Raw genomic sequence first — 17,377 nt, forward strand, 5'->3', positions numbered from 1 at the left:
ATTGTCGGTGCAAGCTATTTTTAGAGCTCAAATACACAATCCAACAACTCCACAACGCTGAGTTGTGACCTGCACATTCACCACACTATGAGATAACAGAACGTCACCACCAGTGGCGGCTGGTGGTCAAATTAGTTGGGTGGGCTAATAAATAAATTATACCCATTAAATGGTTAACACAGCTAAAACTTAGGGTTATCCCATCTCACAAAAGTATAGCAACTAACTAGGCCTACACACTGCATTAAGTAGAAGGGTCTAGTCCAAAAAAAAAAAAAAAAACTTCACCTGGTTATCTCACACATACGCACACAGTCTCTCTCTCTCTCTCTCTCACGCACGCACGCACACACACACACACACACACGCACGCACGCACACACAAACACCTACACACACACACGCACACACACCCGACGATATTGCTCAATAAAAAAAATAAAAAAAAGACGATGCAGCTCACATCGACGGCCTTTCTGGTCTGTTATCGCCATGTCATTAAGTCTGGTGCTCCCGGTGAGTTTAGAAACTAGATTCTCCACTTCGTTCATGTTAGCAAAGACAGTTTAGAGCAGTAAAGTAATGCTACCTGTGATGCTAGCGCCTAGCGCAGTAAGCTAGGCTAATGCTACCTGTGATGCTAGCGCCTAGCGCCGCTGTTTCTGTCTTCTCCCTCCCACAACAACACAACCTTTCCTCCGGTTCCTGTCATTGGTCTGAAAACAGCGGTGTTGGGCTAAATGAAATTAGCCCCAATGACAAGTAAACCAAGGGGGCGGGACATGACGCCTGTCAATCACTGACCCTGCGTCCGCCCGCTGCTGATTGGTCAGAACCGCTCGGCCTGTGGGCTGAATGAAATTAGCCCAAACAGTCGGTCAATGGCGAGGGCGGGACATGGCACCTGTCAATCATCCACAGTCGGAAAATGAATGAGAGCAGACTGGGTGAGCTGGGGCTGATTAAAATTAGCCCATTTAGAGATATCCTGTGTTTTTCTTGAAACTATTTAATATTGTTGCCAGTTCCGATTTTACTAAGACTTAAAACAATCTTTTGTATGTTATTCAGAGAATATAATATAGGCTATATATAATATTTTTTCCTCATCTTTTGTTGTGTAATGCAGGGAGGGCTTAGCCCCACTAGCCCATTGATACCAGCCGTCACTGGTCACCACACAGAGTTGTTTTAAAGGGAAATTCATGCAAAACCGCTGATGTGCGTTGCCTTCAGGGACAGTTTTTCATCAACAGTCTCTGAATTTACCTCTAAAACAACTCTGTCTGGTAACGTTGTGTTATTATCTCACAGCGTGGTGAATGTGCAGGTCACAACTTGTCCACCAGAGCGTTGTGGAGTTGTTGGATTGTGTATTTGATGAGTTTGATGAGGGAAACCAAGAAATCCCATGAGCCTCCGTAGCGTAGCTCTGAGCAGCTCACGGCTCTGCTCCTCCGTTGTAAAAATAGCTTGCACCGACAATTAAAGGTAACGGACCTACTGCTATGACTATAGGGATTATGGCAATGGGCCAATTTGCCAAAATGTTGAACTATCCCTTTAAAGCTGCATAAAGTGAACACTGAGGGGTCAGTAAAGAACTAAAAACCTAGAATAAAAGAAACAACAAAACTTTTAAATGAAGAAAATATAATTGGAAGACTATTAATTAGATATTAAAACACATTTTAAAGGCTCGTTATATGTTTATGACTCTCAATGTAATGACAATGAAAGCTACTGCGACCCACCAGGTGGGCGGGGCTTTGTTGTGACATCACAAAGACACAGGAAGTGCTGACAGCTGGTTTTAAGGCTCAGCGTTTCTTTTTGGGGTTTTTTTTGTTTCTTTCCAGATGAATTTTAATTTTTACTGCAGAAGAAGTTTCAGTCTCTCTCTCCTCCCCCTCCTTTTCCCAGCTGAGACGTCTCTGATGAATAAATCAGTAAATCAAACTGAACGACGACTCCCGTTGCCATGGCGGCATCGAACACAAACGCTGTGTGTCCAGAAAGGAGACGGATGGATCAGTGTCTCTCTCTCTCTCTCTCTCTTCTCCCTCGGCTCGTATGGATTTTCTGTTAAGACATGAAAGAGGAAGACGAAGAAGAAGAGGAGGAGGAGGAGGAGGAGGAGATGTGGTGGAGAGTGGAGTTGCCATAGCGACCATCGGCATGCTGAGGGGTTGGCGGTGTGTGTGTGTGTGTGTTGGACAGACTCATGCAGCAGCTTCAGTCTGACAGATGTGACAGATGTTCGTCCTCTCACTCAGACAGGTGAGTCACCTGCAGCTCCTGTCCTGACCGCTGGAGTCGGTCGCCATAGCAACCCCGATGTTAAAGGACCGAGGGGGCGTGGCCTGTTTGACTGACTGACAGGTGTGAGTGAGTCTAGTATGTCGTCTAAGCCGCTCCACCAGAGCTCCTCCTCTTCGACCATATTTGGATTAGCAGGGAGTCGAGGGGGCGGAGTCAAGGAGCCACACACACACACCTACACACACACACACACACCTACACACACACACACACACCTACACACACACACACACACACACACTAACACACTTAAAAAAACAACAACTCTCTCTGGAGCTGCTTCGATTATTATGAAGTAGACGTCACCTTCGCCATGGCAACTGCCTCCCTTCCTGCCGGCGGCGATGCTCCTCGGTCGACCACGAAAGAGTCGACTCGCCATCTGGGCCGACAGGCGGAGAGAGGAGCGCACACACACACACACACACACACAGAAAACAATACACACACAGCAGAGATGAAACCTGAGCAACAACCACCTGATTGATCCTGAAGGTGTCGCGCTGCGGAGAGAGGAGCTTGTGTTGCGTTCAGGAACAGACACACGGTGCGTTCAGGTGCTGCTGCATCTGGAACAAAGATTAAAATAAAAATGAAACATCTCTACATCTCGTTTTACTGTCGTCAAACACGTGATTGATCCTCTGAGTCTAATTCATCTATTTATCAATGTCCAGACTAGTCGATTGAACCTTGGTCGGTGGCTGAGTGGAGACTGGTCGGCGCCCTACATTCAACCATCAAACCCACTGTTACATAAACCCACCGCCGCCGCCACACAAGCAGGTTTGATGCCTGTTGCTAGGCAACAAGCCCTGGAGTCCCCTGCTGAGTCTTGCTGGGGCCGCGGCTTCTTGTACCTGAGAGATGAACTGGGTCAGAGAGGACAAGAAGGAGAGAGAGAGCAGATAAAAGACAGGAGGAGGAGGAGGAGGGGGGGGGGGAGGAAGAGGAAAAGGAGGAGGAAGAGGTAGAAGGAGGATGAGGAAAAGGAGGAGAGGAGGAAAACGGAAGATAGGAGGAAGTGGAGAAGCGAAAGGAAGAGGAGGAAGTGAAGGATGAAGAGGAGGAAGAGGAGGAGAAATGAAGGAGGAAGAGGAGGATTGTTCACGTTTTCATGAAGCTCCAGTAAAAGTTCTTCTGGTCTGGTTCTGATCCAGGTCTTTGCAATTGACCTTTATTTCTTGGCAACTTCTTGACATTATCTCATAACTAACAGCCTGTAAATTAAAGGGTTGTCCTAGATTTTTATATAGGTATTTAAAAAGGAACTCTGTACTTCTAATCTCTTGTTGATGACAGATAAGACTACACAGATATCACCATGGTAACATGGTAGATGATAAATAACCTTATCCACCGCTCCATGGATTGATTTCTCACCGGCTTCGTTGGAAACAAATGCACATGGAGAGAGGAGGGTTAGAGACACAGAGGAGGAGACACCAGACCTGGAGAGATCAGAGTTTAAAGTCAATCTGCAGCTTCTGACAAACAGTGATTGTTAAAGAACACACACAGACACACACACTTCCTGTCCAGCAGACCTGCTGCTGTATCTCTGCTCACTATCTGAATTATTCACGACCTCTTCATCAATGTTTGATTCCACATTTTACGCCTCAGTGTTCACGCACGGCTCCTGCTCATGATACACTGGTGTAAACGTACGCCGCCCCCGGTCCAGCCCCAGATTAACCCCGGGGGGTGAGTCCCCAAAGCTCTGATTGGCTCAGAGTGTGATGAAGCAGCCCTGCAGGTGTGGCCCTACTAATTCTGTTTCTTTTATCTATTCTATTTATTCATTTTTGTATTTTAAATGGAACAGTGCACATTTACGATGGAGTATCAGAGCCACATTTAAAAAAAAAACAAATCACAGACTTCGAGAATAAAGTCATAAATTTACGAGAATAAAGTCGTACATTTCCTACTAGAAAAAAGTCATAACATTACGAGAATAAAGTCGTAAATTCACGACTTATTTCTCGAAGTTTGTGATTTTTTTATTTCTCAATGTGGCCCTATTACTCCATCGTACGTTAATGAAACATCGTAAAACCAAATGTAAATGTACCAGAGTTAGCTAAGAGGCTAATTTCCATCGGTAGTCCCTCTGCCATATGTTAAAGGACATCCAATCAGTCCCTACAGGCCTAACATGCCTGATTTCGCGGCCACATTTAAAAAAAAAAATTACGGCATTCCTCCGTGGACTCACTTTCTTTGGACCACCGGTCCGTCCCGACCTGCACTCTCCACGTTGGAACTCGCGGAAAGCACCGATGATTAGTCCAATTTGCGGAAAAGTTGCAGTGATTGGACAAAATTGCAAGATCGTACAGTATTCACGGGGACTGGTTGAATTTGTGTTAATTGTTGCGATCGCGACATCGCAAATTCCTGGAGGGACTGATTCTATGAAAAGACAGCAACAATAAAATACCACATATAAAAAGGTAACACATTATACAGTATTGTATACACAATTGATCATAATTTGTATCAATGTTCGCACTGAACTGAACTGAACTGAACTTCATTACAGTAACACGCCCCATTTCTTTGTGTCCTTATATTTAGGCTACTTGTTAAAAGGTTTTAATTGGTTTGTCTGTGCAGCAGTTTCTCCAAAATAAAACACTTCACATTTTATTCTCCTGTGAGCAGGACGCACCGGACGATGTTTTCTTTCGTTATCGCATTCGACAGTCGTTGACAACGCAGAGAGTGACTGTGAGAAACCTGTGGATGTTGCAGAGGAGTTTAAGAACTGAGAACTGTCACAAAGAAACTCCTCACAGTGTTAAAATCCAACATGGCGCCCTGCAGGAGGAGGAAGAGGAGGAGGGAGGGGAAAACATTCAAATCAGCGATTTCTACACTGTCAGAAGAATCGGCCTCAGGACGGTCTGAGCGGTTTGGAGCTGCTGCTGTAAAACACAGATTTTAGTTTCAGACGTTGAGATGTGAAGGTTCTGCTGTAAGAGGTTTAACTACCTGAGACGACTTCCTGTCTGCTTCCCCGACACACACACACACACACACACACACACACACACACACACAACCCAGCAACCTGGTTAATTTCACACCAAAAATAAACCTCCACTTAAGATTTCTTAACAACAGTCCCACCACAGCCGATCATCATCATCATCATCATCATCATCATCATCGTTACACCTCTCACAACTTGAAAAGCGCTGAAAATAGTTCCTCTCTATGAATTCCTGTCACTTCTCAGCCTATAAACCTCTTAAACAGAAGCAGCTGGAGACAAATAGCACCCTCCGTCCCAGGAGAGACACTCGAGGGAGAGTTTGTGAATCTAGGACAGTCGATGGCGGCGGCGCTCCGCTTGACTGACACCGCTGCCGATTGTAGCTACGGCAATCTGCTGTAATCACTGCGCTTAACCGTCTATAATACAGGAGAGAGGGGGGCCGACGACTCGAAGGACAGGAATACGCAAACCATTCACCAGAGAGAGAGAGAGAGTGTCTGTGTGTATGATATGGTCAATGAAATGATGCAAACTTAAAGCTCCATACAGTATGAAGATAGACGTTTGTGTTAAAGGTACACATAAGTACAATAAGTACAAGATAGTTCAGCATTTTGGCCACCAGAAAGAGTTGTTTTAGAGGTAAATTCATGCAAAACCGTTGATGCATGTTGCCTTCAGGGACAGTTTTTCATCAAGCAGTCTCTCTATTTCCCTCTAAAACAGCTCTGTCTGGTAACGTTGTGTTATTATCTCATAGCGTGGTGAATGTGCAGGTCACAACTTGTCCACCAGAGCGTTGTGGAGTTGTTGGATTGTGTATTTGATGAGTTTGATGAGGGAAACCAAGAAATCCCATGAGCCTCCGTAGCGTAGCTCTGAGTAGCTCATGGCTCTGCTCCGCCGTTCTAAAAATATCTTGCACGGACAATTGAAGGTAACAATGTCATGACCCTGTGTTCCTTGTCTTGTCTGTTTAGTTTAGTTCCTGTTTTATTTTGAAGTCCTTGTCCTGTCTTCCTGTGTGCTCCCTGCCCTTGATTACCAAATGTGCCTCACCTGTCTGATTGCACCACCTGTGTCTCGTTCCCTCATGTATTTAACCTCAGTGTCTCCCTTTGTCCTTGTCGGTTCATTGTCGTTTGTCCTCCTGCCTTCATGTTCCTCATGTTCCTGTGTTTCCCCAGTGGATTTGTGAGTAAATGAACCCCTTTTGTGCAACTCAAACTGGAATTGTGGCTGTTGGCATTTGGGTCCTGCTTCCCTCAACCCTGACAGAATTAACCGACCACAAAAGGACCCAGCGGACCGTTCTCCTACCCGTATGATGACTCTTCTAGAGTATTTTTGTTATATGGCAAGGAAGACGACTGCAAAGGACTCTGCCACTGTCTTGCCTGCAGAAAGACCCTCCAGGAGGGGCTCCTCTCGCCACCGCCAGCAACCCAAGCTTCGTCCCCAGCAACCAGCCTCCCCAGAAGAGGACAACCCTTTCCGGGGCACCCGGCTGGTACTGGGGGGGCCTCGCTCAGTCCAACAGGCCTACAGAGTGGGGCTAGCCGCCTCCAGGCCAGTCGGGGCCTCCCGAGCTGCAGCTTCCCCCAGCGCCCTTCTTAGAGCTGCAACATCCTCCGGTGTCGGGGGTCCTGGCTGACGCCACTCCTGTTCCCCGTGTCCAGCCGGCAGAGTGCCGGTGGTGTGTCCTGCTCCTGCCTCCAGTGTCCAGCCGGTGGTCTGCTCAACACCGGTCGCCACCGTACAGCCAGTGATCCGCCCGGTTCCTGCCACCAGTGGCCAGCTGGCAGCCCAGCCCGTCTCCGTCCCGGGTCGTCAGTGGGCGGTCTGTCTCCCTCCTGGTCCCCAGTCCCGTAAGCAGCGGCGTCCTCTAGCGCTACATCCGGAGACGACTTGCAAGAGGTGTCTCCCTTCTGCCCGGCCCCCAGGGCCGTCCGCCCGAGGTCCCCTGCTCTGTCCATCATGGCCCCTGTTCTTGTTCCTTGTTCCCCCCTCCAGGCCCCCTCCGTTTGTTTCCAACAATGAAGCCGGTGAGAAATCTATCCATGGAGCGGTGGATAACGTTATTTATCATCTACCATGTTACCATGTGTATATCTGTGTAGTCTTATCTGTCATAAACAAGAGATTACGGGTTACGGGGCGCGTTATGTTTGTGTGGCGGTGCTGCAGAGACGACAGTTAGATTACTGTTAACAAAAAGAGAAAAACTCAGATGTCACATGTATTCGATTATGAGAAAACTGATCAACTATTCTGGAAACTGATGATCAATTACCCAGTGCATCCATGAGATGTTTCTTGCAAAGAGTGATGTGATTAGTCATTAACTCTTTCGCGACCATTGACGAGTAAACTCGTCACAGCCTGCCCTCTGATATGTAAAACTGTTTTAAACTACAATCAAAACATAATGGTTTTATAAACTGTGGGATCTTGGTTTTGTCTGAGTAATCGGTCTCCTTGAATGCTGCTCTGGGGACAGCGTGCTGTACGGCTGTCGGCTACACAGTGTTGGCAACTTGGCGACTTTCTCGCTAAATCTGGCGACTTTCCAAACCCACTTGGCAACTTTTTTTTGTCAAAAGTGACTAGCAACAAATCTAGCGACTTTTCCCGGTGCTGTTACAAACGTTTCTGGTTTGGAGACTCGGATCTGAAAGCCCGTTATCACAGCTAGTTTCACCATGCTGTGACCGGCCGCCCCCGTCCCAAAGCACTCAGCGGCGGCCAGTCACACAGGAGTGTCACGGAGCTGTAGTGTCTCCGCTGCGGCCAGAGACCCGCACCGCTGCACTCCACCCCACCGCACCCCCCAGATTTGCCTACAAAAATACTTATTCGACCGTAGAAATGATGGGAGACATGCTGCACTGCAGAGTACCGGTAAAATGAGCCGATTGCCACTTGACACAAAAGTGCATTTTTCTCTGAAACTAGAGCGGGAGCTCCAATTTTGGAGAAACCAAGCTCTCTTCTTCTCCTTCGTACTCACAAACAAAATGGCGGAAAAACTCGCTGTTTTTTCGAGGAGCACGTTGGAAAGTCACTCTTCAACCACGTGAAAACCGTTTGTTTCTAGGTGATGTACAGAGTTTGCTTCGACGTGAGAAAAAAGGTAAACAAATAGCCAAAAACATGCGGTCGGGAGCGGATGTGCTGAACAATTAGTGCGGTTGCGAAAGAGTTAAGTGGTGCCTTAAAAATGAAGTGTATTAATTTGACTAGTTTATTACTACCACTGAAACAATGCCAACATGTTCTGTCTCCTGCAATTAAACTGAGACATAAAACACTTTTTGCTGTTGTTGAACTTTGTGTCGTACAAAGGTTAAACAAACAGGACTGAGTCACACCTGATCAGAAAATAGGAGGTTTTTACAACTTCTGACACTCACTTCTGAGCAACAGAAACTCAGACAGTCGTTGAGGTGAAATGGCGCAGAAAGGAGTTCATCTGGACCAGGAGACCTTCTCTTGTTCCATCTGTCTGGATCTACTGAAGGATCCAGTGACTATTCCCTGTGGACACAGCTACTGCTTCAACTGTATTAAAACCCACTGGGATGGAGAGGATGGGAAGAAAATCTACAGATGCCCTGATTGTAGGAAGAACTTCAAACCGAGACCTGACCTGATGAAAAACACCATTTTAGCAGCTTTAGTGGAGGAGCTGAAGAAGACTGGACTCCAAGCTGCTCCTGCTCATCACTGCTATGCTGGACCTGAAGATGTGGCCTGTGATGTCTGCACTGGGAGAAAACTCAAAGCTGTCAAGTCCTGTCTGCAATGTCTGGTCTCTTATTGTGAGAAACACCTGCAGCCTCATCATGATGTAGCTCAGTTGAAGAAACACAAGCTGGTGGAGCCCTCCAAGAAGCTCCAGGAGAACATCTGCTCCCGTCATAATGAGGTATTGAAGATTTTCTGCCGTACTGATCAGAAGTGTATTTGTCTTGTCTGCCTTCTGGAGGAACATAAAAGTCACGACACAGTCTCAGCTGCAGCAGAAAGGACTGAGAGGCAGAGAGAGCTGGAGCTGAGTCGACAAAACATCCAGCAGAGAATCCAGGACACAGAGAAAGATGTGAAGGTGCTTCAACAGGAGGTGGAGGCCATCAATGGCTCTGCTGATAAAGCAGTGGAGGACAGTGAGAAGATCTTCACTCAGCTGATCCGTCTCATGGAGAAAAGAAGCTCTGAGCTGAAGCAGCAGATCAGATCCCAGCAGGAAACTCAAGTGAGTGGAGTCAAAGAGCTTCAGAAGAAGCTGGAGCAGGAGATCACTGAGCTGAAGAGGAAAGATGCTGAGCTGAAGCTGCTGTCACACACAGAGGATCACACCCAGTTTCTACACAACTACCCCTCACTGTCAGCACTCAGTCCATCTACACACTCATCCAGCATCAATATCCATCCTCTCAGACACTTTGAGGATGTGACAGCAGCTGTGTCAGAGCTCAGAGATAAACTACAGGACCTTCTGAGAGACACATGGACAAACATCTCACTGACAGTGACTGAAGTGGATGTTTTACTGTCACCACCAGAGCCCAGGACCAGAGCTGACTTCTTGAGATATTCACAGGAAATCACACTGGATCCAAACACAGCACACACACGTCTGTTTTTATCTGAGGGAAACAGGAAAGTAACATGGGGTAAAGATCAGTCTTATTCTCGTCACCCAGACAGATTCACTAAATTTCCTCAGGTCCTGAGTAGAGAGAGTCTGACTGGACGTTGTTACTGGGAGGTGAAGTGGAGAGGAGGATTACTAGGAGCAGTTTATGTAGCAGTTGCATACAAGAATATCAGCAGAGCAGGGAGAGAAAGTTCATTTGGATTCAATGACAAATCTTGGTCGTTACAATGTGATGAAGACAGTTTCACATTTTGTTTCAACAAGATCCAGACTCCAGTCTCAGGTCCTCAGTCCTCCAGAGTAGGAGTGTACCTGGATCACAGAGCAGGTATTCTGTCCTTCTACAGCATCTCTGAAACCATGACTCTCCTCCACAGAGTCCAGACCACATTCACTCAGCCTCTGCATGCTGGAGTTTATATTTACTATGTTGGAGCCACAGCAAAGTTGTGTAAACTCAAATAGACAAAGATCATTGAAGGTGCAGTTTGTTAAAATCTGTATTTTAGTTCATCACTTTCTTTAGTCTCCATGTTTGTTGCTAAAAGCTCATTGCTGTTGTGTCTCTGCACTGCACAGAGGTCACCTGTCAATCAAACATTGTGGGCGGGACTTTGACCTCTTGTCATTTCTTGTTGTGTTGATGTTTGAGTTTGTTGAGGTGGAGCTGGAGCCGTGGAGGAGATCACTGCTCATGATGATGTTTCTTTACCTAAACTCACATTTCTCCACATGAAAATAGAAACTTCTCTGAGCTCTAAATGTTTGTTGGATATTTGTGTTGATGTGTTTGTGTGTAAATCACCAGACCTTCCTTTATCACTGAGGTTTGTTCTCACTGTGGAAACTAAGAAATCTATAATCACATTTACATTGATGTTTTGTTATGAGGTTCAATCAAAGTGCAAATATCATGATAATAATCAATGCGCAGCTGATTGATTGATTGATTAGTAAAGTCTGTTAAATGAATATTGTTCAGTGATTTCATAAACTGAAGAACAAATGGTGACAGATCAGTTATTATCTTGTTATACTTTGAATTCTTTGTGTAGCCTACTTTAATGTGGATTCTAATAAAATCAAACAAACCAACCTGGTGCGGCACCGGCTGCTTTGTGAACAATATTTGAGAGAAATAGACCTTTTGTGTTCATAGAAAAGGTTTTACATCTTTGAGTTCAGCTCATGCAAAATGGGAGCAAAAACAAAAGTGCTGCGTTCATATTTTTGTTCAGTGAATGTATCATTATGACTTTCTGTATATCATGACTTTTTAAATCTTATATTACTTTATATCTCCAATATCTATATCTCTATTTGCATATCTCACAATTATGAACTTTAACCTCATAATTTTGACTTTTTATTACATAATTATGATTTTATATCTCATATTTGACTTCATTTTATATTTATCATTATATTTCAGAACTTATTACCTCATAATTATGACACAAGCACAAAACAGCGCTGGTGCCCGGTATACGTTAGTCACAGGGGTTCTAAACAAAGAGTAAACTAATAAAACAAAGGTACTTTCGGTAACATGTAGGGTTCTGTAAAAATGTGTATAAACATTCTTTTTATTTTTGTTTTACTGCGTTTCTATAATCTTAGCAATGGAAAAAAAAATGCAGATCATCCCTTTATATTGCTTCTGGAAGACGGAGTAAAGTAGGACTTAATTTCCCAGAATCCTCTGGTTTTTCTAATTTTTGCAATAGTCATGTTTAAAATAAATACTGTTCATATATTAAAGCAGAAGTAAGTGGTCCGGCCGTTTTCGCTAATGCTGCGTTCCAGGCAGGCTTTTGAAATCGTAAATTACAGCTTCAAGTCACAACTTACGACTTTGTAGCGTTCCAGGCAACCCACTCGTGTTTTTCCGACCTGTTTTACCGGTGAAAGTCACTATAACGGCCACTCGTAACTTCTGACCCGTGAACTCGTACCAGATCGAACTGGTACGACTTCACGGTCGGAAAAATACGAGTTTCCTTGAACGCACCATAACAGTCCTCGTCGCTACGTCGCCACATTCACGGCGTTCCTTGGCTGCACACACAGCCCTGCATGCCGTTCTCTCTCCTCATTGGATAAAAACTGTAGGATACGATAAATGTTTTCTCCTCGACTCAGAGCAGAGCAGAGTGACTGAGAGACCCGTGTTTCAGTCCAAACACTCTATGTAAGTGATTGCTGTCGGAAGATATAACTATTTAAGACTTATATTAACACAAATATATCACTTACTTCTGCTTTAACTCTGTAATTCATGTATTATATTGTTTAAACATATTCTATGGTCTTTAAAAAAAAAGATGAAGGTTAACTTTTCCTGTTTAATAAAAAAAAGACTAGAACTTTCTCCGGGAGGAAGTATCCCAGAGTTCACCGGGACAGTGAAGGAGCTGGCTGCATTTTCCTCGACAGAGAGAAAGAAGTCAATGTTTGGAGACTCGGACTAAAAGTTGGCCCAGATATTGCACTGCCCAGAGAGACTTTAACCGGTGAGAATATTCTTTTCACGTAGCTCAGTCAAGTGTGTTTACTTTACACGACGGTGAAGTTTTTTTTCCCCGAGCGCGACAGCATGGTCTCCGCTATCAGCTCCGTACATTAGCTTAGCAGTGTTGCTAGTTAGCTCCTCGGCAGAGAACCAGACCGTAGTGATGGCCAGATAAAGCCTCATGAAGCATTCAAAGCTTTCCATCAAATTGGTTCACTCAAGGGCAAAGCTTCTTGGGGCTTCAGTTGCTCTACTAGGCCATCTACTGGCCAAAAAGAATTAAACAGGAAAAAATATTACAATGATATAGTGGTCTGTAGTGTAGCTATATATATTTAAGTTATATATTTGAACTTTTTACTGGTTTAAATAGGCGATTTGTGTCCATAAAGAGTCATAAGGGAAAGTGGGAATGAGGGTGAGGACAATAAGCTTGTGTGACCGATGTTGTTCAGGCCATAGACTGTCTATAAAAGGACTTTCAGTCCTGCCCTGAGTGGGTCTCGAACACGGATCTCCCGCATCGCGGGCAACGATGCTAACCGTTTCGCTAACCGCAACACGCTGGCTCCTCTCCTTATTGGTACCTCGTGAGTCGTGACTGTGACTATACCCGCGGATCTCCGTTATACTTCTGTTAACGTGGGTTGTGGGGCAGTGAATGTGCTTGTTGAACTTGTGGAATAATTTTTCATTCAGAATATAGATATAGATAATACTGTTGAAACACATGTTGCAATCGATGCAGAAATACCACAAGATGCAGGGGAACCTCCACTGCGTTTCACTGTGCCTCTTATTTCGAATAGCACACCAAATCGCGAACCACCTCCTGAACCAGTAGGCGGTAGTGATGGGATCGGCAGTTCTTTTGACTGTACTGAATCACTAGAATCAGTTCACTAAAATGAGTCGTTCAAAAAATGTGTTCACCGAATCACTCAGTGCTTATGGAGCCCTGACTGCAAAGTGCATTATTCTCCAACTTCCTGAACTGATACACAGCCAAACAATCCGTTACTAGGTCATGATTCAGCCCCGAGGTTCAGATTCACTCTGTAACACGTTCACTGCACTTGAGGGACAGTGCAAAAAAAAAGAAAGAAAAAAAAAAAAATAGACACCCTTCACGGGCAGTGAGTGACACAGCGCCACAGTACCTGAATCACGTCTGCAGCAGCAGTTCTGTGTGCAGGTCGGCGAATCATGAGTGAGTCAGTAACAGCTTCCCCAGCGGCAGATCTCGGTGTGTGCACTCACTGGGCGCATGACGTCTGTCCGACTACTCATTTCTCCGACCATACATTTCTTTATTTTTGCGTCCATTAGTCCGACCTCCCACTTCTCCGACTTAAGTAGCCCTAACCCTTAACCTTACCCTAAACCTAACCTTAACACTGTAGAATGCGTAGTCGGAGAAATGAGCCGTCGGACTTTTGGGCAGTTGGACTGATGTACTGTATGCTCCCCACACTCACTGCAGTAGGTTTGCGAGTGAGTGGCAGCCTAACGTGAATCACCGTGTCAGTTCGCGAACGACACAAGCCCTCAGCACCCAGTGAACGACGCACAGTGAGTGAACGAGAGCCCCAACGTGACGTCCTCCTCCGCGACACCGTCAGTTCTCTGTGTCACAGTAGGTTCGTGAGTCGCGACTATGGGTTCGCGAGTCCTGAATGAGTGAGTGAGTGCAGCGCGAACCTGAATCACGTCCTCAGCGACAACCAGTCAGTTCTTGTAGGTTCGTGAAGCGAACCTGAATCACTCAGCTACAGTTCTGTGGGCCAGAGGGCGACAGACGTGAATCGCTCTCTGCCCTGACAGACTCCCCTTGTGTGTAGACGTTTGCAAACAAACATTGCAGCTGTAGTAGAGATTCTGTTACTTTTAAAAACACTGTGTGTGCGTTTCCGGCCTGTTCAATAAACAAAGTGTGACTAAATGTCTTGGTTGTTAAATATGTTTTATTGCACTGAAATGAAAATAAGAAATAAATAAAAGTGGGAAATAAAAAAAAATAGTAATACTAAAATGTAATATAAACTTGAAATCAACTATAAAATAAATAGGCCTCGTTTAAGTTTAGTGCAAAATATTAAATTAAGAAATCCTTAACAAATGCCAACATAAAAACTAAATGTTCTGTAGCAAAGAAAATGTAAACTTAAATATGCAAACAAAAAGAAAATAAATACCTTCAAAATAAAACAAATAAATTAAGAGCCAGAAATGCCAACATAAAAACTAAATGTTCTGTAGCCTACGTTTAAAAATATAACAAAAAAAATATCAACTTAAATGTGCAAACAAAAAGAAAATAAATAGGCTACCTTAAATAAAACAAAACAAATATTAAACCAAGAGCCAGAAATGCCAACATTAAAACTAAAATTTCTGTAGCTTACATTTAAAAATATAAAAATGGAAATATCAACTTAAATATGCAATAAAAAAGAAAATACATAGCTTAAATAATATAAAAATCAAGAAACTAAACACACACACACACACACACCAAAAGTGTCAAACAAAGGAAAGATTGTCCTTGCACATTATGTTCTCTTTCAAGGTATTTTTGTCCAAAGATCTTGCCCCTACTCCAGATTTGCATTTAAAAATACAAGCTGGCTGACTTTGGATGAGCTGAGCCGATTTCGTCTCTCTGATATTATCTGCTCCATCTTGCTGAAAACCCTCTCCGATGGGACAGAGGTGGCCACAATACAGAGTCTTCTCTTCATGATTTCAGACAGTCTTGGATAGACCACACCTCTACTTTGCCACCATGTGAGGGGGTTTGAAGATCTCGGTATAAGCGGCTCCTGCACAAAAGCACGGACCTCCAGTATTGCATCTGCCACTGGATTTCGGCTGCTGGTCACAAGCCCAGAGACCTGCTGATCAAATTCCTGCCGAATTGCACCGTCCTGACTGGAACTTGGTGGTTGTGCTGCTGCTCCCTCTTCTTCAGCCTGCTGGTTGGGGAGGTTCACCTTTGCAGCAGCATTGCTGAGATGCTGATAGGCCCTATATCTGCATCCTCATCCCTGCCGAAGGCCTTCTTTTTGAACCTGGGGTCCAGTGCTGCTGCTTCAGATAGCAAAACATGTGCCTCAATTTTGTGGAACCTGTGAGCCATCTGGGTACAAATGGTGTCCACCATGACTTTCACAGGATCCATCAGGTTCACACCCCTTTGTATGTTTGCGGCTATCTTCTGTAATCCTCTTGCCAGAAGAATCACCTTCGACGCAGTGACATATCTGAGAGACAGAAAAACAAGGTTTGTGCCTGATAGTAACAACAACAACAACAACGATAATAATGTATAATGTTATTGTAAACATATTTCATAATATTATTACTAATAGTAATAATACTTGTGCAATTAATAACCCTTTCCTTGTAAACTAAGTGGCTACAATTAGTTCTAGTGAACTTTTTTCTTTTTGATTTAAGTGACACTTATCACCCTCACTGAGTGTTGAAGCCAGTGAACAGAAGACTTGATTGAAGCACCTCTGAAGTCAAGTTTCCATGGCAATGACCTAGGTCAAGCCAGACAAGCAGGAGCCTAAAGCTTGATTGACAGTTTTACGACTTTGTTTTGATGTGACTGTGCTAGTTAAAAAAGAAGCCGTCAAATTCACAGTATTATCAGAACACTGCAATAACAAAATTATATACATACCCCTCTCCACTAATCTCGACGGTGACCTCCTCAAAGGGTTTTAACACATCACAGGCCTGCTTGAGTTCCTCCCACTCCTCTTGTGTTAGGGTGGGTAGTCTTGGGTTTGTTAATGCGACGGTTGTGATGACTGCATCCTTATTTTTAAGGACACTCTGGATCATGTAGAATGTGGAATTCCATCTGGTTGGGCAGTCTTGCTTTAGACGAGCTTCTGGCAAGCCTAGCTGTTTTTGGGTGGCCCGGAGTTTTTCTGTGGCAACTGTGCTCCTGTGCAGATATTCGACAATAGCCTTCACTTTGTCCAGAGTTGTTTTTATCGGAGTCATACCACTGCTTACAATCAAGTTGAGGGTGTGGGCAAAGCAGAACAGGTGAGGCCAACCTGTGTTCTGAATTGCTTTTACCACATTGGAAGCATTGTCAGACACACAGGCAGCCACCTGGTCTGTGATGTCCCACTCCCTTGCAACTCTAACAAGATGCTCTGAGAGGTTGTCTGCTGTGTGCCTCTCGCTCATTTGAAAGCAGTCCAGCAGGACAGAGACCATCTTGTAGTCATTTATGAAATGACATGTCACCGACATAAATGAACTGGTTGTTCTTGATGTCCAGCAGTCTGTGGTCAGACAGACAGCCTGGGCTCTTTTCACCTTTTCTTTGATTTTTTCATGTGTTGTTTTATATAACTCGGGGATGATGGTATTTGATAGAGTTTTCCTGCTTGGTAAAATGTAGTTTGGGTTTAGTTCCTTCGTAAACTGGCGGAATTCAGTGTCTTCCACTATGGAATATGGCTGTAAGTCCCCGGCAATCATTTTGGCCAGCATCTCATCCAAGGCCTTTTGCCTGAGTGGGTCAATTGGTCTTAACACAAAATGGGTGAGTCTTGCTTGTGTTCCTCTACCTCTAGGCCTAGCAGTTGCTCCTGTTGTGGCAGCAGCAACTGGACCTGGACCGGTGCTACTGGCTGCAGCAGTGCTGGTGTAGTAGTGGTGTCACTGACTTGGACACTAGTGCTAGCTGGAGCAGTGCTGGTGCTGGTGTCTGTAGGAGCAGGGTCTTGTCTCACCTCTTGCAGCTGAACAGTTGGATGTTTGGTTCTTAAATGCCGGCGAAGATTTGCTGTGGACCCACCTTTGGTTGAGAGCTTTGCTTTGCAAATGTTGCATACTGCCGCTGTAT

General features: G+C 44.7%; 1 protein-coding gene across 2 annotated transcripts; it reads left to right on the top strand.

Moving 5' to 3' along the window:
- Positions 1 to 8,322: 8,322 nt before the first annotated feature.
- LOC146969847 (tripartite motif-containing protein 16-like) lies at positions 8,323 to 11,272 on the top strand. Of its 2 annotated transcripts, XM_085805400.1 has the most exons (2): positions 8,323 to 9,047; positions 9,366 to 11,272. In XM_085805400.1, exons 1-2 carry the CDS (start codon positions 8,781 to 8,783, stop codon positions 10,452 to 10,454), a joined length of 1,356 nt encoding a protein of 451 aa, XP_085661526.1. In that variant the 5' UTR covers positions 8,323 to 8,780; the 3' UTR covers positions 10,455 to 11,272. The 2 variants fall into 2 exon arrangements, with proteins under 2 accessions (XP_085661526.1, XP_085661525.1); XM_085805399.1 differs by having other exon boundaries at positions 8,323 to 11,272.
- The last annotated feature ends 6,105 nt before the right edge of the window (positions 11,273 to 17,377 follow it).

The sequence above is a fragment of the Trachurus japonicus genome, chromosome 17 (assembly GCF_045865225.1).
Source record: "Trachurus japonicus isolate A0001 chromosome 17, Traja_1.0".
NCBI lineage: Eukaryota > Metazoa > Chordata > Actinopteri > Carangiformes > Carangidae > Trachurus > Trachurus japonicus.

Bases quoted from the DNA above. Each gene is read 5' to 3' on its own strand.
- LOC146969847 (XM_085805399.1), top strand. From the start codon at position 8,781: ATGGCGCAGAAAGGAGTTCATCTGGACCAGGAGACCTTCTCTTGTTCC.